The 22,008-nt window shown below is 40.9% G+C and overlaps 1 protein-coding gene across 2 annotated transcripts in view; it reads left to right on the top strand.

The window, feature by feature from the left end:
- The window catches only part of MTMR1 (myotubularin related protein 1), a gene marked incomplete at its 5' end in the record, with an annotated part of 77,866 nt that overhangs the window by 13,974 nt on the left and 41,884 nt on the right, over window positions 1-22,008 (top strand). For both annotated transcript variants that reach the window (XM_082865411.1, XM_082865412.1), the window contains 3 exons: window positions 10,108-10,183; window positions 12,553-12,647; window positions 13,042-13,149. In XM_082865411.1, the coding sequence (XP_082721537.1) occupies window positions 10,108-10,183; window positions 12,553-12,647; window positions 13,042-13,149 (279 nt within the window). The remainder of the gene's footprint in view (window positions 1-10,107; window positions 10,184-12,552; window positions 12,648-13,041; window positions 13,150-22,008) is intronic.

Here is a 22,008-nt window from a genome sequence, read left to right on the forward strand (position 1 = left end):
AGATTTGTATTGGCCTGTCCTTGGCCTCTGGCTGCAGCCGGTGGTGAGGAATAAGTTGCGCAGACTCTTGCTTACTGAGGCTCCTGCAGCAAGTGGAGCCATCTCCTGACCCAGCAGGTCAAACTCTTTAACTCATTTCGTAGTGGTCTGATTGCTAAAGCAGAATTACTTTATAGACTTTATGCCTAAAACAGAGAACAGTGGTGTTTTTACTCCACTATTACAATCTTTTCATGAAGCTTCTTAGAGGCATAAGCTCAAAGATAACTCATTTATAAAAAAAAAAACAAAAAACTGATATTTATTTCACTTAGAATCATATGGTTTATCAAAAAGATCATAAAATTTGGAGTCGGGGCACTTTGCCTTGAGTCCAGCCCTGTACCTGACTAGCTGCCCAACAAGTTGCTTACCTTGCTGAGCCTCAAGTGTCCTCATCTGTATAGTGGGTGTTACAGCAGAGGTTTAATGTATTAAAAAGGGCAGCATATGTACGAAATGCATACAGTGCTCATTTACTGTATGCTGTTACTCTATGAAAATGTATATGATATGTAAAAATGGCTACAAGAGGAGTGTATGGTAATTGCTGAACACCAGTCCACTTCCATAAATGTGATGTGAGCACCTAACATGCACAGGAGTGGGGCTGGGCTGGGCTGTCTGGAATTCATAGAAAAGAGACTCCAAAAAATACAGTACAGGGCATTCTGGGCATTAAGCCTTGCGGATATTTGTCAGCCTCCTCAGAAAGGGAACAGGTTTAGGTGGGGCTGTATGGAGATTAAGAGCGTGGGCACTAAAACCAGTCAGCTTGGGTTTGAATCCCCACCCTCCTAGAACACTTGTGACACCAGGTGTGTGGGTTTTTCCCCCACACTGACGAATTCTCCAAAACCAGCTGAGTGTTCTACAATTCAATTTGATTCTGATACTAACCAGAGTTAGTGCAGACCCCACAGGTTAAGGGCTCAGTCCCACAGAAGTTCTCACTTCAGATGCCAGTTTCAAGTAGTGGGTACCCAGGTTACTCACAACCTCTGCTTAGCTTGGCTACAAATCGGGGCTTCCCACAAGTCCCTCCCTGAGTCCGATCATTTGCTAGGAAAACTGACAGAACTCAGGTAAACACTGAGGTTTACCAGTTCATTGTATAATAAAGAATATAAAGAATGATACAGCCTGTGCGGCTGTCTGAGTTCTCGAGGGCTGTCAGCACTGGAGGCCGATTTGCCCCCCACCAAGTTTAGGTTGGGGAGATGTTTTCTGAAGTCTTCCAATGAAGCTTAAATGACTCCTAAGGTTTGAGGGCTGGTCAGGACCTCGCAGCCATTCGTGGACTCGTTTCCTTTTGTACGTGTAGAAACTGAGGCCAAGTGCAGGCACACGGAGGCCCCGAGTCTGCCAGTGAGAGCTGGCCCCAGGCCGCCTGACTTCAAACCACCGCTCTCTGGCTTCGATCAGATTCAGATTCAAGAAAAAGGAAATGAGCCTCTCTGTGCACCCGAAATGGCTTATTTCGGGAGAGATGAAAACTATAAAGCAGAAACTCATGGGTATCAACTCAGGTGACCTCCATTGACCTTTCCGGCCTCCGACCAAGAGTAGCGGGGACTTACATACAGCAGGTGAAGAACTGTGTGGGTGGCAAAGGGGACCATCATCCTGCCCCTTTCCTTTTGATTTAGTTTCTCCTTCCAGTAGCAAAAGGCGTGTTGACAGCGGTATATCTCCTACATTTAAGGCCCAGTTATGCTGCTTGTGAATGCTGCTTTCTAGTTGTCAATTGTTACTATCACTTTATAGACAAAACTTTACAAAATTAATTGCAGTTACAGAACAAAAGTGAAAATAATAACCTGTCGGAGCAGAGGTTTGGAGGGAGCAAGGAGAAGCGAGGGAAGAGGTCGTGGTGTTGCTTTCTTCATCCACCCTTGAGGGAGCTAAGAGAAAGCAGATGAACGTTTGAAGGCTTTAGTTACTGTGGCTAATTACAACGGTGCTAGGCTGAGGCGGTGTAGTAGACTCTCTGGGTGTGAGTACTTGCTCTGAAACCTTGAACTTGGCCAGATTACTTAACTGTGCCTTGGTTTTCTCATCAAAAAATGGGGCCAATAATAATTTTTATCTCACAAGGTTGTTCTGAGAATGAAATGAGTTAGTATAGACAAGGTTCTTAGAAGAGTGCCACCAAAAAATTATTTCATGAGCTTTTTTTAAAATGATGCAGCTGCTGCAGAAGGACAACGATAAAAAACTAAAAATTACAGTTTCAATCAGCAGAGATTGGGAAGAGGGAGGGAGTAGTTTGAGAAAGCATATTTTCATTTTTTTTTTGCAGTACGCGGGCCTCTCACTGCTGTGGCCTCTCCCGTTGCGGAGCACAGGCTCCGGACGCGCAGGCCCAGCGGCCATGGCTCACGGGCCCAGCCGCTCCGCGGCACGTGGGATCTTCCCGGACTGGGGCACGAACCCGCGTCCCCTGCATCGGCAGGCGGACTCTCAACCACTGCGCCACCAGGGAAGCCTAAGAAAGCGTATTTTGTCATCTAGCTAGGTCACTAGGTACTGTTTAAAGCTGAGAAATCAAGAAGTAGTGGTGTAAGCATACTCCTAGGTTATGGAGGCAACCCTCAGAATTAAAAAAGAAATCTCGCTAAACGTGGTTATCGCTGACAAATGAAGCTTGGGAGGGGAGACTATTTTTACCTTTTATTATCATGTATGTCCCATTTTGAGTTTTTTATGAACATAAGCATGCATTTTATTTATTTTGTACTAACTTTCCTGTTGTAATTAACAAATGATAAACACTTCACATATTTAAAGTATACAGATTGATAAGTTTTGATAGGTGCCCACTTGTGAAACAAGCACCACAATTAAGATGATAAACATATTCATCACCACCACCCCCTCAAAAAAAAAAAAAGCTAGGTTTAAGCTTCTTAGTCTAAGTAGTCTATATTAAGGAACTTCTGGGCTTTAATTCCCTTTGAGCTACAGCATCCCTTAATTCAGATACCTTTTTTACTTCAAAGAGTATTTTCTTTTAATGGTAACAGTGATGAACTCTATATTCTCGTATTCATGTGATCTTCTTATCTTTCCTGAGTAAAACCTGTAAAGCTAATAAGAACCTACAGTGATTTTTTTTTTTAAAAAGTGATCTGTTTTCCATAGAACCTCCAGTGTTTATCGTATGTAACAATGATCAGATTTCAGACTCGAGAGTGGGGAACAGATGATTCATGTCTTCCTCAGACCGTTAGCACTATTCGCTTTTCAAAAGTTCCATCCCTTCTCTGGGCTGTTTCCCCGAACGCTCATGCTGCACGTTCAAGTAGGAGTCACAGGAATAACCTCTCTAAAATCAGTGTCCGGATTTAGTAAAGCTTGGCTTTCCTTGCCCGGAGACTGCCCTCCCCGGCCCTCCCCTCCCTGCCAGCTACCCTTTCCTGGGCTGGCGCAGGGAACGGGCACCTTCTCCCTGTGGGGCGGCCGCATCGGGAAGTTTAATTCTGGAGTCCCAAGTGCGAATTGGAAATAGAATTCCTATAGAAACCAGATTAAGATTTGTGCTTAACTAGGCTTTATGATCCCATTAACGCTGTGGCTGAGCTGTGCTCTGCGCCAGCTGTGGGCGCTTTTGTGGTTTCTTGGTTCGGTTTTGTTTTGTTTCTGTGGGCTGGTTTGGGAGCAGAACCGCCTTTTTATATCATTGTTTCTATGCGGAAAATGCGTTCAGTATTCCAAACAGACACACAAATGAATTTTTCACACACGGCCTGTTCACACTGTCTTGTAATAGCCCTTGACAGAAGGGGTTTGTGTTTAAAATAATGTCATTTGTCTTAGCCTAAGGGCAATAAGTTTCTCCAAGTCATAGACTTGCCTGCAAACTATAGGACAAACGTGTTAGGATTGATTGGATATCAAATGGAACTTAGAGGGCAAATGTGTTAGGATCGATCTGCTCGGTTTTATTTGGAGTATTATGATGTTTCTTAGGGCATGGGCTGGCGAACTTAATGGCATCTTTCACAGGTCAATAGTGACGTGTCCGTGATGATGATGTTCTGTGTTTTAACTGACAGGTTTTCAGGAGGCCTGATATAAGGGTAAGGATATTTGGCTTTCAGCACATGGGCCTCCTCCTTGTGTGTTTCTGTGCTTTATCGAACACTTAGTCTATTTAGCGTTCTTTGCCTTCTCACTGATTTTATGAGTCACTCAGATCAGTTTGCTCTGCTGTGTCATAGCTTTCAGTGTTCACTAGAAATGCTTTATTTGTTACAGTGTTTCTATGTGCGGAAAAAGCCGATGTGTGTGAGGGCAGGATGCTAAAATTGTTACCACTGTGCAATACTGACTTCTGTTGTGTTACATGAATTCTGACCAAATGGGTATTCATGGCACCGGGTTTATAAGGCTAGGCCTATAGAGTCCTCTTAATTTAACCTCGTTTGTCATGTAGTTCATGCTGAAGTATTTAATAACAACAACAAGAACAACAACAAAGTGGTCAGTTGTCCTCCTTCCTGAGTAGGAGATCTAAGTAAGATTTCAAGTCTTGATTACAAGATCAAGTAAGATTTCCTGTTTGCATGCTGAATCCCAAAAGCAGAAGTGCTAATCTTGAAGATAAATTTAGCAAAATCAGCCCCATTTAGTATTTCTTAAAATATAGAGGTAGCTGTTACAGCTAGTAGATTATAGTTTATAGTTTCCTCATGATTTTCCTTCCCTTTATTTCAGAATATTCATAAAGCAAGACAAAGATTGGTAATGTGCATGCATTTAAACCTGAGTATCAGATGTTGAAAATTAACCTATTTCCATTAAATGAAAACAATGTGGATTTTGACAGAATCATTTCATGACTTCAGTTTTAAAGTTTTAATCTTACTGAAGCCAATGAAGTAGTACAAAAATAAGCAGGTTAAATCAAATTATTGTTATTCTAGTTGGTTTTTCTTTGTTTAATTTTGTTTTTATCATGTTTTCTTTTGCTCATGGGAATCATTTTCTTTCACTGATTCACATTGTTAAATATTAGTGTTTGGCTTTACACTTGCATGGACTTTGAAATGCTGTGGGTTTTTTTTGTTGTTGTTGTTGTTTAGTCATTCATTCATCTGTTTTTAAAATTTTTGTCAAAGAATGATTCCGTTTTCTTTGTCTTTAAAAAAAGAATGTAAATTTAAAAAACCTGGCTGCATTTAAAAAATTGTCCTGCTCTGAAGGGTAGCAGTACCAACTGTGTACTAAATTCAGTCTGATGATAAAGTATAAAAATATTTTAAGTAGCTATTTTATTTTATTGACAAAAATGAAAGGTGGTGGGAAAGAGTTAATTCTTTTAAAGCTTTGCTACTTCTTCACTGATTGCCTCTTAAAGAAATGTAGTCATTAGAACCAGTTTCTTGAAGGAAAAATATATTGATGCTAAATTTTAATATTTTCAGCCTCAGAGACTTGATACAACTTTTAAAAGGTGTTATAATCTTGTCATCGTCAATATTCATGCTCATTATACCACCTGCTAAACTAAAAGTCCAAGTTTTTAGAGTTTCATAAGCTGATTCCATAAAGAAATTAAATTAAGAAGAGCATACATGTAAAGGGATTGGAAGAAATTTAGATAAAGATATGTGACGCTTTTCTTCGAAGCACGTTGATACTGTAATTAGAAAGATTTAATATGGTTTTGAGTCATAAATCACAGTATTTAATTAGCAATAAGTAACAGAGTGTATGTATGTATCTGCATATGTATGACCCCAGCATGTGATATGCGCATGCACCTGTGTGTGGAAATGTTGTTAATTCCAGTGGTGTTGACCCCTGGGCAGCATAATAGTTCCTTTTGAAAACACATGTCTATGAACTGCCTTTGTATTTTTGGCTTGATTTTGTTCCTTGCCCTCTGTGGTATGTTTTATTTTCTATGAGCATGTTATGCGTCTGTTATTTTGTTTCTTGGCTGTATGCTGCAGTATTGCTTGATTTTAAAAAGACAGTACATTCTTTGAAACCCATGATGTTTGTTTGCTTTTCATTTTTCTACCCCAACACAAACACAGAATAGATACTCCATTTTAGGCTGAGGATGCTATAGATGGCCTACACGTTCTTTCCTTAACTCCAAGGGGGAAAATGTTGGGATATGCAAAGCCATGAAAGGTGTGTCGACTTTTACATGCTTACTGTCTCTTTAAAAAAGAACTTCCGTCCTTTCACCTGTCTGTTTGCACGTGTTTCTCTTCCCCTCTTTGCCTTTTCTTGTCCATGCACCTGGTGCTGTGCAGGAGATTCAGGAAGAACACAAGGGCTACCCTTCTGAAGCTGAAGCTGATCAGGTGGCAAGTTCTACGTGTTCATCTGTTTGTAGTTACAGATCGTGTATTTAGAAGCCATTTCATACTAGATTTCTAGACAATCAGCAAATGCTTTTTCCACTACAGTAGTACTCTCCTGTCCAAGTTTGGTAGATTCCATTATGACATTATTTGCAAAAATTGGTTTATCCAACATTTTGTCAACCAGAAATTTGTTCAGCTGTGCTTCTTGGTTTTCCCAGGTAGATTTACTGATGAGGTTAACGAGCCTCAGTCATGACAGGATTCTGAAGTGCCTTCACAAAGACTTAGAGGGGCAGATGCATACGCTAAGGGTGCTCCTCGAGGGTGCAAACTTTGCTTTATTCAAATTTGCAAGGTCTGTACCCAGCACAGCGCCTGGCACGCTGTAGGTGTTTGTGGAATGAGTCCATGTATTTTATAGAAGAAAAAAAATCATTCATCGAGGTTTCTTGAGTGCTTACTCTTTGCTCAGTACCTCTGGACTCTCAGGAGTTTTTTAAAGCAGCAGAATTTTCCCCAAAGCTTATGTATGAAACCTCTAGAAGAGCTGCTCTAGGGAAGCATGGCAAATTCCCTGTGCTCAGTTGTGCCTTTGCCCAGCCCACCCTCCTTTGGTGACCCTGGGAGCACCCTGAAGAGCCAGTTTGAAAAGCACTGCTTTCGGCAGGCGGCTGTTACAGAAACTGTCCACCCAGCAGCCTTAGGTTCAGGAGGAGGAGAGAGTAGTGGAGAGGCCAGGAAGTTGATGGGCCTTCAGCTGGACCTTTCTTCCGGGTCGCCGGCACAGGGTTGGGATGAAATCATCAGAGAGAATTCCTCAACTGGGCAGCACCTTGAGCAAAAGCACCAAGAGGGCTGGGTGTGTTCACAAGACACATTTTATCCGTAAGGACATTCCTTCTTTGATTATGCTGTACATGGGTTGGATAAATCAAGGGTCAAATCATGTCCTGTGCAACTTGGAAGTTGCAGTTAAAGCTTAATATAGCACAAGTGTGAGTGCTATCTCCTAACACCAGCTTTATAGAGGGAATCTACTGTACTCGCAAAGCAGTGAGCCTTTATAGCCATTCTCTCAAATTCCTATGCTAAAGCTGAATGTCTTTCCTGTACACAGAGAACCTTTTATGGGGATATCTGAAGCAGTAGGATCAATTGACTTGTTTTATTCTGATAGTTGCTTTTTCATCACCTAAAAAAGCATGTCCTAGATTTAATTATCAGTGAGAGGTTTGTCTCACTCTGTCTCACCAACACGTTCATGCTTCATACAAATGCACAAGTATTTCAAGCCAGATTTAACATGATTATCAGAAGAGAAGAGAAACCTTTGATCTCCAGCCTCTATCTTGAGAGCCTTGTACCATCTCAAAATGGTCCCAATCACTGCACTTCCCATCAACGACATTTTATTAGTTAGTCCTGGGTTGAGGACTTTAAAGTGTTTGACATGACTTGCTATAAAGCTTAAAGTGAATCAGACTTCCCCTCACCTCTTCCAGATTCAATTGATTAGAACAGCTTGCTTTAGTAAATATATTTCAAAATAACCTATTCCCATTTATTTTAAAATATCAGTTAAGGAATTTAAGTCTACATGATAATATTTACCCATTAAAATAAGCTTTAACAGTGTAGCATTTGAAGTTATTTAAAACTTGAATATTGATTAAAATAGCTTTCTGACTTTGTAACTATATTATAAAAATAGCCACTGGTTTAGGCAATAAATTAAAGAAAGCAGACTTTCAAAAAAAAGGCTTCTTATTAAGATTGGTGATTTTTTTAGTGTTTCTAAAACTGGACATTTAAAAGTATAAATATTGGTTTATGCTTTATTGTGTCAAAGATGTATTTCCAAATCAGGTGTGAGTATAAATGCATCCACAAACACTTATCTGAGTCCCCTTTAACAGTTCTCTATGTCCCTAAAAATGTTGATTGAGAAGTGTCTTAAAAACCAATCTGAAAACTAACACACCGTTGTAAAGCAATTATACTCTAATAAAGATGTTAAAAAAAGTTGAAAAATAAAAACCAATCTGGGCTAAAAAGTTAAACTGAATAAAATTGCTGAGGGGAACCATGAACACTAATCTGTATGATTTTCACCGTGTATCTTGAGGAGGAGGGTGCACTGTGTCAGTCTGTGCCCTCCCCGAACGGACATACCTTGACCAACATTTAGCGTTGAGTTTGCTCTTTATATTTTGACATTTTCCCTTCTTTATTTTATAAAATTGGATGAACCTACTATATATAGTATTTTAAATGGACCTTTAAGTCCCTTTATAAAATATATTGAAATATTCTTATAACTGTGAAAAATAATTATTTTGAATTTTCAATAATTTTGATTAGAATTATAAAAGATATCAATTTTTAATATTTTGCTTCACAGAATTATGCTGAAAACTTAGTATTGTCTAATCTGTTTTCCGCTGAACACTAGTGACCTCCTGATGTAAACAGGTATTTTTTGGAGAAAGCCCCTGATGGACTAGGTAGGGGAAATGCAGCATACTCCAGCGCCCTCTGGCCGATTTGGCATGCATTAACGTGCTAAAGCCTTGCCTCACAAAAAAACAAAAACAAAAACAAAAAACAACAAAAGAAACCTAGCTAAACTTGTTTCCTTTAACCCAGCATTTCCCAAACTTTTCCCAGAAAGTCCTGTTCACATCCCTTGGGAATTTAATGCTCTATGAAACACAGCTTGGGAATTGCTGGGGTTTTGAACACCTTATTCTTATTCGTGACACGTTATGTCAGAGATGCCCAGGAGAAAGTGACCAGTTTCCTTGGCAGCATCTCACAGGGTGGCAGTACCTTGGAATAGGCACCGAGTTCAGGCTCTGGTCCCCAGCATTGTAGTTCAAGAACACCATTTTCTCAGCTCCCCTGAGTTATCTGGTACTATCCAACCAAGCTTGCAAGAGACTAGCTACTGGGCCACAGTGCAGATCCGAACATTTAGAAATGTGGGCATGTATCTTTCCAGCCATCCAAGACACCCTTTTCCTAGTGGCATTGTAGCAGGAACCCTGATACCTCATTAGCAATTTGCTTGGTGAGTGTGGAATCAGCACAGAGTGAACTGACTTGCGAGAAGCCTGATGAACACACCCTGCTCCACAGGAGTGGGTGAAATACTCTTGTCTGCCAGATGAGGGCGCATTCTTGTGGCCTGAATGGGATACACACTGACAGGCCCACTCGCCCGTCCCACCTGTACACTTTGTGCAGACGCAGGTAGCTGGGCTGCAGTACAGAAGCCTAGGGCTTTCCTTAGTAAGAGACCCCTCCCTGGTTTCTTGTTAATTAGACTTTGGGGTTTCCCGCGCAGTCTCATAGCTGGGCCATTTCTACAGCTAACTAAGCATCTGCATCTAATGTTGATTTTCTTTGTATTAGTTTCACGCTCAGAAGGTAACCTTTTTTGACCTTATTTCCAAATTCTGGAGGCACCTTGTAATAGCTGTCTGTGTCATGATCACAGTGTCTATCTGTCACGTCAAGCCATTTCTGTATTAATGCTTTCTAACTGTGAACTTTAAATATGTGTAACAATTTGCTAGACTATGCAGCATGGTGTCCTGTGATGCTGAGCTTTGAAACTGTCTTGTACGGGGAGGGGGGGCATACATTTTGCACGCTTCTGTAGCCTCGTAGCAAGAGCGCAGAACAGTACCATTCTTCCCAGTTGGAAAGTGAGATTTACTCCTGTTTGGTTTCTTGCCAGGCTCTAAGGGATGGAAATAAGCTGGCACAGATGGAAGAGGCGCCCCTTTTCCCAGGAGAATCAATCAAGGCCATTGGTAAGTCTAACAAGTACACTTTGCTTATAGAGACCCATAAAATGAAATGGCACTTTACTCGCAAGCACAGATGATGTATGTGCTGGAGATCAGCCAGACCAATTTAATTAGGGGACAGATGGACTAGACCTAGTCATTCTTATTAATGTCATCATGACCTTAAGAGATAAGGGACTGCAGAGGATCCGTTTAAGCTCCGAACGAGTCTTAGGTGGCAGTACCAACAGAAGGGGGGTCCAGCTTTTCCCCATGAACTGAAGGCTGATGAGACTCTCACGGTAACGTCAGTTCGCTGCTTTGTTGGAAGGATTCACTATAAGGAAAACGTATTGACAGACGATCCATATCATACTTTTAATGACAGTTTTGAGAATTTGGCAAAGACACTTTGGGGGCTTATAAGAGTCCAGAAAGTACAATTTTAGTGCAGGAAAAGGGCATGTGTCGCCACCCTGGATTGTAAGGGCGACGGCCTGAGGCGGACTGCCCGGGGCTGGAGGGGTGGGCAGCCGGCTGTGGCCTCTTCACCTCACGATCGCCGGGGTTAGGTCGGACGGCCTGGTTTGTGAGGCCGAGTGTCGCCTTCTTCCCTCATGGCTGTCTCCCAAAGGCGCGTGCCGGGTCTCAGAGCACGGTCATCTTGTGTTGGGGTAGCTGGGCTCTCCTACCAGGACCTCCAAACAACTACTCCTGCTGGATAGCCTAGTCTGTGGCTCAGGACTCTGTTCAGCCCGACCTGAATTTCCAAACTGTTTTTCTCTTTGGCTTCTGGAACTTCATTCACTCCTGGTGCTCCTCTGGCCTCTCTGGGCTTTCCTCCTCTGGGAGCGTTTCTAGCCCTGCCTCCGTGCTGCTCTGGAACAATCTGACTACAGTGCAGAGCTAATTATGTCATGCCTCTTCCTCTCCGGACAACAGACTGCACAGATTTAAAGTGAACGTGAACAGCTTTGACACATTTATACCCCTGGGAAATGATCATCACAGTCAAGATAATGAACATATCCATCAGCCCCCAGAAGTTTCCTTAGGCCCCTTTATATCCCTCTCTCCCGTGCCTTCTCCCCCTTCCCCAGGCTCTATAGGCTAGTCGATATTTTCTAGAGTTTTATAGAAATGGAATCATTGAGTATGTTCTTCTGTCTACTTATCCCATTCTGCATAATTATTGTGATAGTCTTCCATATTGTGAGTGCCATGGGTCAGCAGTCATGCCTTTTCATTGCTGCATAGTACTCCACTGTGTGGATACACCACAGTGTGCTTATCCATTCATCTATTGGTGGACTATTGGGTTGTTTCTGCTGTTTGGCTATTACAGATAAAACTGCTATGAACACTCATGAACAAGTCTTCTCTGGCCTCGTGTCCCATCATCCTCGTGCACCCTTTGACCCAGCCACACTAACCTCTGGCAACTCACTGATCTCTCCTCCCTTCCCCTCCCCCGCTTCCCTGCTGAGTTAAGTCATTCCTTTTCTGAGCTCTTATCACATTGAGTCCACATGGTTCTGATAGCATTTATCAGGCTATATGGTAATTTTCTGTGTAGTATCTCTCACGGGTCACCTGGTGGGCAGGAACCTTGTCCAGTTATACCCAGAACCCCAACAATAGGAGCCGCTCGGTATATAATGAGTTACAGAAAAGTTTATGCAAGTGTTTTGAGAGTTTGGCTGAATGACATCTTTAGTACCATTATTCATGCCCTCGGACTCATCTGTAGCTGTGTCCATTCCCGCCATTTGAGTGGAACAGCACTTTGGGAAGATTGGGAAGATGTGGTATCTTTGTGATAGGTGTGAGCCTCTTAACATTCATAGGAGTCATATATGTTGTTGATTTTGATGTGAAAGATATTGATATTAACATTAAGAAAATAAAATTGATATGGAAGCTGATGAAGAATTTGAAGCAGTCTTTTCCCACTTCATTGATGTGGTTTTGGTTTTTGTCATTTGTAAAGCAGTTTCTTTGGAGGTGCATCAGGGGACAGTGTTTAGCTTTAGTTAGTTTTCATTAGCAGTGATTTATGAAATGGTAGCCCAGGTTCTTCAGAGTTTAATTAATGTGTTTTTGAATGTGATTAATTTATCACTCAGGGAAAATGTGAACCACTTGGAAAAAAATGACAAAATGTAACTTATCATGAGGCCTTTTACTTAAAACCTCAAGTAGCAAATCAAAATTTGGTTTTAAAAAGTGGAATTTTATTAGAAGACTATCCATCTATGCCTTTATTTAAAGTAATGAAAGAATTTAAATTTCTAGAAAACTGGAATCACAAATTTATATATTTGGAAACTCATGTTAAGATTTATTGACACAAGTCAATGGCAGTAGATGATATTTTGGGTTTTTTCTTTCAGTGAAAGATGTCATGTATATCTGCCCATTTGTGGGAGCAGTGAGTGGCACCCTGACAGTGACAGACTTTAAGATGTACTTCAAGAATGTAGAGAGAGTGAGTATTTAAAAGTGTGTTTTATTTTTTAAAATAACTGCAGAAGAAAGTAAACAATAAAGAATACAGTAAATAGTATCCTGAAATGCCATCACCCTGAGAGAAGCAGAGGGTCAGTTTTAAGATGTGTGCATTTGCAAGCAGATTTTGTATCTTAAAAAAAAAAAAGGGCTGTTAAAGTAGCACTTCCACCTGCGCTGGGGGTGAGGGGGTTGTTTAATTGTAGTCTCAATGTCTCCTTCACAAAGCAGGTTATAAATCAGACTTTGGTGTCTTAGCCAGGACCAAGAGGAAATGCGAAGTAAGCAGAGGTGTTTTAAGCCAGCGAAGACTTAAAATGGGAAAGCTCTGTTAGCCGACACTGATTGGCATTCATGTTAATTTGTGAACCCAGGACCCACATTTCGTCCTCGATGTCCCCCTGGGAGTGATCAGCAGAGTTGAGAAGATAGGAGTGCAGAGCCATGGAGACAACTCTTGTGGCATAGAGATCATGTGCAAGGTACGGTCCAGACATGAGAGAAACTTAGAGGGGGCAGGTAGCTTGGAACTTCTTCACAGCCTTTGGACAGTAAGAGTAATTTGGACATTAGTGACTCAGATGTTTTCAGGACCCAGACCTCTTCAACCTTTCATCAGCCAATTCAGACCATTATATAAGCCATGGTAGTAAACCGCTTCTTTTCCATTGAAGTGTTCTAATTAACATGGACCTGTAACCTAGGCGGTGACGATATTTGTTACATTTCAGAGAAATCAAGTGGAAAGCAGAGATCAATATTTTTTCCAGTTTGTCCTGATAAGACGAGTCTTCAGTCAGAGACTTCCCAAAGGGACAACAATATTCATAAATTCTGTGATTAAAAACACAGTTAAGTTTCTTGGCTATGTTGGAATTTGCACTGAGCCCTGCTTATTTTTGGTTTTCGCCCCTTCCTCCAAGGGTTAAGTAAAATTTGTGTGACAGCTTTGACGAGGACTAGTCGTTTAAGAACCGCCTTAACTGACGTTTTATTCCCAATGACTTTGCCTCATGGAATACAGTTTATTAACAAACCCACCTGAAATACCAGGCAAGAGATCCTGCCTAGAGTGTCATCAAGGTCCCTTCCCAGCTTGGGGTTTGGATTAGATTCCTGGCAGTCTGTTTGCTTTGATCAAATCTCTGTGGAGACCTTCCTCTGGTTGGCCCTAGACTGCAGTTGAATCCACTTTTTCAAATAACCCTTTACTGTGCCAGGTCGGGAATCTGCTGGCTTTTACTAGGCTCACCTTGGGCACCACACAGCAGTCCTCCCCTAGGACCAATCACTGCTGTCCTGATTCTCAGTCCAGGGCGCCGCACGCAGAGCAGTGCGAAGCCGTTGCAGAACTGAAACCAGAGGGGGGATTTGATCAATTCTGTAATTCTGGAACAGGTCGTTTCCCTACTCAGAACTCTTCACTAGCTGCCCATTACCCTTGGGCTGGAGGAAAAGCTTACAGAGACCCCGCGGTGTGAGCCGGACTTCCTTTCCTCGGCAGCTCCCTCTCCAGCCACCCTCCCCTTGTTCTTGCCATCCAGGTTCCTAGAGTTGTGCACACTTGCCTGTACCCCCAATCCCCACCCCACACAAACTCCTGGGGCTTCACACGTGCTGTTTCCTTTGCTTGTAATGCCTTTCCCTCTGACCAATCCTAAATAGCAAGTCAGCTCAGTCAGTGAGCTGGCACGTGTGTAGCCACAGAAGCTTGGAGGGAGGGCACAGCAGGAACCTAATGTTACTTAGGCAGATGTCCTGTGGCTGTTTTCCTATGGTATTTCTTGTGGCTGGGGTGAGTTTTTGCTAATAGCTTCTTTAAAATGTTTTCCAGCCTAGAATTACCAGGGCCGTGCTTAAACAGGTGATATGCAATTCAAAAAGTACAAACACTGAGTGTAGTAAAAAGTAAGTTTCCCTCCACCCAACACCCAGCCACCCTGATCTGCTCCCTGCAGCCACACACTGTTACCAGTTTCCACAGATGGCCTATGCACACAAGTATGTATTTGAAAATGTGAATGGTTGTATATTATATACACTGTCCTGCCCCTTTCCCCCTCCCTTAACCATGTACCTTGTGTCTCCTTAAGAGCAGTATATAACGAGCTGCTTCTTGTTTCTAACAGTTCTGTAGTATTCCATTAGTGGTACTGTAGTACATTTAGCCAGACCCTGTTTATTTTTTATTTATTTACTTATTTATTTTAACATCTTTATTGGAGTATAATTGCTTTACAATGGTGTGTTAGTTTCTGCGTTATAACAAAGTGAATCAGTTATACATATACATATATCCCTATATCTCTTCCCTCTTGCGTCTCCCTCCCTCCCACCCTCCCTATCCCACCCCTCTAGGTGGTCACAAAGCACTGAGCTGATCTCCCTGTGCTATGCGGCTGCTTCCCACTAGCTAGCTGTTTTACATTTGGTAGTGTATATATCTCCATGCCACTCTCTCACTTTGTCCCAGCTTACCCTTCCCCCTCCCCGTGTCCTCAAGTCTATTCTCTAGTAGGTCTGTGTCTTTATTCCCGTCTTGCCCCTAGGTTCTTCATGACCATTTTTTTCCAGGTTCTATATATATGTGTTAGCATATGGTATTTGTTTTTCTCGTTCTGACTTACTTTACTCTGTATGACAGGCTCTAGGTCCATCCACCTCACTACAAATAACTCAATTCCATTTCTCTTTATGGCTGAGTAATATTCCATTGTATATACGTGCCACGTCTTCTTTATCCATTCATCCGATGATGGGCACTTCAGTTGCTTCCATGTCCTGACTATTGTAAACAGAGCTGCAGTGAACATTGTGGTACATGACTCTTTTTGAATTATGGTTTTCTGAGGGTATATGCCCAGTAGTGGGATTGCTGGGTTGCATGGTAGTTCTATTTTTAGTTTTTTAAGGAACCTCCATACTGTTCTCCATAGTGGCCGTATCAATTTACATTCCCACCAGCAGTGCAAGAGGGTCCCCTTTTCTCCACACCCTCTCCAGCGTTTATTGTTTGTAGATATTTTGATGATGGCCATTCTGACTGGTGTGAGATGATATCTCATTGTAGTTTTGATTTGCATTTCTCTAATGATTAATGATACTGAGCATTCTTTCATGTGTTTGTTGGCAATCTGTATATCTTCTTTGGAGAAATGTCTCTTTAGGTCTTCTGCCCATTTTTTGGATTGGGCTGTTTGTTTTTTTGATATTGAGCTGCATGAGCTGCTTGTAAATTTTGGAGATTAATCCTTTGTCGGTTGCTTCATTTGCAAATAGTTTCTCCCATTCGGAGGGTTGTCTTTTGGTCTTGTTTATGGTTTCCTTTGCTGTGCAAAAGCTTTGAAGTTTCATTAGGTCCCATTTGTTTATTTTTGTTTTTATTTCCATTTGTCTAGGAGGTGGGTCAAAAAGGATCTTGCTGTGATTTATGTCATAGAGTGTTCTGCCTATATTTTCCTCTAAGAGTTTGATAGTGTCTGGCCTTACATTTAGGTTGTAATCCATTCTGGGTTTATTTTTGTGCATGGTGTTAGGGAGTGTTCTAATTTCATTCTTTTACATGTAGCTGTCCAGTTTTCCCAGCACCACTTATTGAAGAGGCTTTTTTTTTTTTAACATCTTTATTGGGGTATAATTGCTTTACAATGGTGTGTTAGTTTCTGCTTTATAACAAAGTGAATCAGTCATACATAAACATATGTTCCCATATGTCTTCCCTCTTGCGTCTCCCTCCCTCCCACCCTCCCTATCCCACCCCTCCAGGCTGTCACAAAGCACCGAGCCAATATCCCTGTGCCATGCGGCTGCTTCCCACTAGCTATCTACCTTACTACGTTTGTTAGTGTGTATATGCCCATGACTCTCTCTCGCCCTGTCACAGCTCACCCTTCCCCCTCCCCATAACCTCAAGTCCGTTCTCTAGGAGGTCTGCGTCTTTATTCCTGCCTTACCCCTAGGTTCTTCAGGACATTTTTTTTTCTTAAATTCCATATATATGTGTTAGCATACGGTATTTGTCTTTCTCTTTCTGACTTACTTCACTCTGTATGACAGACTCTAGGTCTATCCACCTCATTACAAATAGCTCAATTTCGTTTCTTTTTACGGCTGAGTAATATTCCATTGTATATATGTGCCACATCTTCTTTATCCATTCATCCGATGATGGGCACTTAGGTTGTTTCCATCTCCGGGCTATTGTAAATAGAGCTGCAATGAACATTTTGGTACATGACTCTTTTTGAATTTTGGTTTTCTCAGGGTATATGCCCAGTAGTGGGATTGCTGGGTCATATGGTAGTTCTATTTGTAGTTTTTTAAGGAACCTCCATACTGTTCTCCATAGTGGCTGAACCAATTCACATTCCCACCAGCAGTGCAAGAGTGTTCCCTTTTCTCCACACCCTCTCCAGCATTTATTGTTTCTAGATTTTTTGATGATGGCCATTCTGACTGGTGTGAGATGATATCTCATTGTAGTTTTGATTTGCATTTCTCTAATGATTAATGATGTTGAGCATTCTTTCATGTGTTTGTTGGCAGTCTGTATATCTTCTTTGGAGAAATGTCTATTTAGGTCTTCTGCCCATTTTTGGATTGGGTTGTTTGTTTTTTTGTTATTGAGCTGCATGAGCTGCTTGTAAATTTTGGAGATTAATCCTTTGTCGGTTGCTTCATTTGCAAATATTTTCTCCCATTCTGAGGGTTGTCTTTTGGTCTTGTTTATGGTTTCCTTTGCTGTGCAAAAGCTTTGAAGTTTCATTAGGTCCCATTTGTTTATTTTTGTTTTTATTTCCATTACTCTAGGAGGTGGGTCAGAAAGGATCTTGCTGTGATTTATGTCATAGAGTGTTCTGCCTATGTTTTCCTCTAAGAGTTTGATAGTGTCTGGCCTTACATTTAGGTCTTTAATCCATTTTGAGCTTATTTTTGTGTATGGTGTTAGGGAGTGATCTAATCCTATACTTTTACATGTACCTGTCCAGTTTTCCCAGCACCACTTAGTGAAGAGGCTGTCCTTTCTCCACTGTACATTACTGCCCCCTTTATCAAAGATAAGGTGTCCATATGTGCGTGGGTTTATCTCTGGGCTTTCTATCCTGTTCCATTGATCTATCTTTCTGTTTTTGTGCCAGTACCATACCGTCTTGATAACTGTAGCTTTGTAGTATAGTCTGAAGTCAGGAAGCCTGATTCCTCCAGTTCCTTCTTTCGTTCTCAAGATTGCTTTGGCTATTCGGGGTCTTTTGTGTTTCCATACAAATTGCAAAATTTTTTGTTCTAGTTCTGTGAAAAATGCCAGTGGTAGTTTGATAGGGATTGCATTGAATCTATAGATTGCTTTGGGTAGTAGAGTCATTTTCACAATGTTGATTCTTCCAATCCAAGAACATGGTATATCTCTCCATCTATTTGTATCATCTTTAATTTCTTTCATCAGTGTCTGATAAGTTTCTGCATACAGGTCTTTTGTCTCCTTAGGTAGGTTTATTCCTAGATAGTTTATTCTTTTTGTTGCAATGGTAAATGGGAGTGTTTTCTTGATTTCACTTTCAGATTTTTCATCATTAGTATATAGGAATGCCAGAGATTTCTGTGCATTAATTTTGTATCCTGCCACTTTACCAAATTCATTGATTAGCTCTAGTAGTTTTCTGGTAGCATCTTTAGGATTCTCTATGTATAGGATCATGTCATCTGCAAACAGTGACAGCTTTACTTCTTCTTTTCCGATTAGGATTCCTTTTATTTCCTTTTCTTCTCTGATTGCTGTGGCTAAAACTTCCAAAACTATGTTGAATAAGAGTGGTGAGAGTGGGCAACCTTGTCTTGTTCCTGATCTTAGTGGAAATGCTTTCAGTTTTTCACCATTGAGGATGATGTTTGCTGTGGGCTTGTCATATATGGCCTTTATTACGTTGAGGAAAGTTCCCTCTATGCCTACTTTCTGCAGGGTTTTTATCATAAATGGGTGTTGAATTTTGTCAAAAGCTTTCTCTGCATCTATTGAGATGATCATATGGTTTTTCTCCTTCAATTTGTTAATATGGTTTATCACATTGATAGATTTGCGTATATTGAAGAATCCTTGCATTCCTGGAATAAACCCCACTTGATCATGGTGTATGATCCTTTTAATGTGCTGTTGGATTCTGTTTGCTAGTATTTTGTTGAGGATTTTTGCATCTATGTTCATCAGTGATATTGGCCTGTAGTTTTCTTTCTTTGTGACATCCTTGTCTGGTTCTGGTATCAAGGTGATGGTGGCCTCGTAGAAGGAGTTTGGGAGTGTTCCTCCCTCTGCTATATTTTGCAAGGGTTTGAGAAGGATAGGTGTTAGCTCTTCTCTAAATGTTTGATAGAATTCGCCTGTGAAGCCATCTGGTCCTGGGCTTTTGTTTGTTGGAAGATTTTTAATCACAGTTTCAATTTCAGTGCTTGTGATTGGTCTGTTCATATTTTCTATTTCGTCCTGATTCAGTCTTGGCAGGTTGTGCATTTCTAAGAATTTGTCCATTTCTTCCAGATTGTCCATTTTATTGGCATAGAGTTGCTTGTAGTAATCTCTCATGATCTCTTTTATTTCTGCAGTGTCAGTTGTTACTTCTCCTTTTTCATTTCTAATTCTATTGATTTGAGTCTTCTCCCTTTTTTTCTTGATGAGTCTGGCTAGTGGTTTATCTATTTTGTTTATCTTCTCAAAGAACCAGCCTTTAGTTTTATTGATCTTTGCTATTGTTTCCTTCATTTCTTTTTCATTTATTTCTGATCTGATTTTTATGATTTCTTTCCTTCTGCTAGCTTTGGGTTTTTTTTGTTGTTCTTTCTCTAATTGCTTGAGGTGCAAGGTTAGGTTGTTTATTCGAGATGTTTCCTGCTTCTTAAGGTGGGCTTGTATTGCTATAAACTTCCCCCTTAGAACTGCTTTTGCTGCATCCCACAGGTTTTGGGTCATTGTGTCTCCATTGTCATTTGTTTCTAGGTATTTTTTGATTTCCTCTTTGATTTCTTCAGTGATCACTTCATTGTAAGTAGTGTATTGTTTAGCCTCCATGTGTTTGTATTTTTTTTACAGATCTTTTCCTGTAATTGATATCTAGTCTCATGGCGTTGTGGTCAGAAAAGATACTTGATACAATTTCAATTTTCTTAAATTTACCAAGACTTGATTTGTGACCCAAGATATGATCTATCCTGGAGAATGTTCCATGAGCACTTGAGAAAAATGTGTATTCTGTTGTTTTTGGATGGAGTGTCCTATAAATATCAATTAAGTCCATCTTGTTTAATGTATCATTTAAAGCTTGTGTTTCCTTATTTATTTTCATTTTGGATGATCTGTCCATGGGTGAAAGTGGGGTGTTTAAGTCCCCTACTATGAATGTGTTACTGTCCATTTCCCCTTTTATGGCTGTTAGTATTTGCCTTATGTATTGAGGTGCTCCTATGTTGGGTGCATAAATATTTACAATTGTTATATCTTCTTCTTGGATCGATCCCTTGATCATTATGTAGTGTCCTTCTTTGTCTCTTCTAATAGTCTTTATTTTAAAGTCTACTTTATCTGATATGAGAATTGCTACTCCAGCTTTCTTTTGGTTTCCATTTGCATGGAATACCTTTTTCCATCCCCTTACTTTCAGTCTGTATGTGTCTCTAGGTCTGAAGTGGGTCTCTTGTAGACAGCATATATAAGGGTCTTGTTTTTGTATCCATTCAGCTAATCTGTGTCTTTTGGTGGGAGCATTTAGTCCATTTACATTTAAGGTAATTATCGATATGTATGTTCCTATTCCCATTTTCTAAATTGTTTGGGGTTCGTTATTATAGGTCTTTTCCTTCTCTTGTGTTTCTTGCCTAGAGAAGATCGTTTAGCATTTGTTGTAAAGCTGGTTTGGTGGTGCTGAACTCTCTCAGCTTTTGCTTGTCTGTAAAGGTTTTAATTTCTCCATCAAATCTGAATGAGATCCTTGCTGGGTAGAGTAGTCTTGGCTGCAGGTTTTTCTCCTTCATCACTTTCAGTATGTCCTGCCACTCCCTTCTGGCTTGTAGGGTTTCTGCTGAGAGATCAGCTGTTAACCTTATGGGGATTCCCTTGTGTGTTATTTGTTGTTTTTCCCTTGCTGCTTTTAATGTGCTTTCTTTGTATTTAATTTTTGACAGTTTGATTAATATGTGTCTTGGCGTATTTCTGCTTGGATTTATCCTGTATGGGACTCTCTGTGCTTCCTGGACTTGATTAACTATTTCCTTTCCCATGTCAGGGAAGTTTTCAACTCTAATCTCTTCAAATATTTTCTCAGTCCCTTTCTTTTTCTCTTCTTCTTCTGGAACCCCTATAATTCGAATGTTGGTGCGTTTAATGTTGTCCCAGAGGTCTCTGAGACTGTCCTCAGTTCTTTTCATTCTTTTTTCTTTATTCTGCTCTGCAGTAGTTATTTCCACTATTTTATCTTCCAGGTCACTTATCCGTTCTTCTGCCTCAGTTATTCTGCTATTGATCCCATCTAGAGTACTTTTAATTTCATTTATTGTGTTGTTCATCGTTGCTTGTTTCATCTTTATTTCTTCTAGGTCATTGTTAACTGTTTCTTGCATTTTGTCCATTCTATTTCCAAGATTTCGGATCATCCTTACTATCATTATTCTGAATTCTTTTTCAGGTAGACTGGCTATTTTCTCTTCATTTGTTAGGTCTGGCGCATTTTTACCTTGCTCCTTCATCTGCTGTGTGTCTTTCTGTCTTCTCATTTTGCTTATCTTACTGTGTTTGGGGTCTCCTTTTTGCAGACTGCAGGTTCGTAGTTCCCGCTGTTTTTGATGTCTGTCTCCAGTGGCTAAGGTTGGTTCAGTGGGTTGTGTAGGCTTCCTGGTGGAGGGGACTAGTGCCTGTGTTGTGGTGGATAAGGCTGGATCTTGTCTCTCTAGTGGGCAGGTTCACGTCTGGTGGTGTGTTTTGGGGTGTCTGTGGCCTTATTATGATTTTAGGCAGCCTCTCTGCTAATGGGTGGGGTTGTGTTCCTGTTTTGCTAGTTGTTTGGCATAGGTTGTCCAGCACTGTGGCTTGCTGGTCGTTGAGTGAAGCTGGGTGCTGGTGTTAAGATGGAGGTCTCTGGGAGATTTTCGCCATTTGATATTATGTGGAGCTGGGAGGTCTCTTGTGGACCAGTGTCCTGAAACTGGCTCTCCTACCTCAGAGGCAGAGCCCTGACTCCTGGCTGGAGCACCAAGAGCCTTTCATCCACACGGCTCAGAATAAAAGGGAGAAAAAGTAGAGGGAATTAGTAGAAGTATGAGGAAAGAAAGAAGGAAAGGAGGGAAGGAAGGAAGAAAGAAAG

This window comes from Leucopleurus acutus, assembly GCF_964270905.1.
Source record: "Leucopleurus acutus genome assembly, chromosome: X".
Classification (NCBI taxonomy): Eukaryota; Metazoa; Chordata; class Mammalia; order Artiodactyla; family Delphinidae; genus Leucopleurus; species Leucopleurus acutus.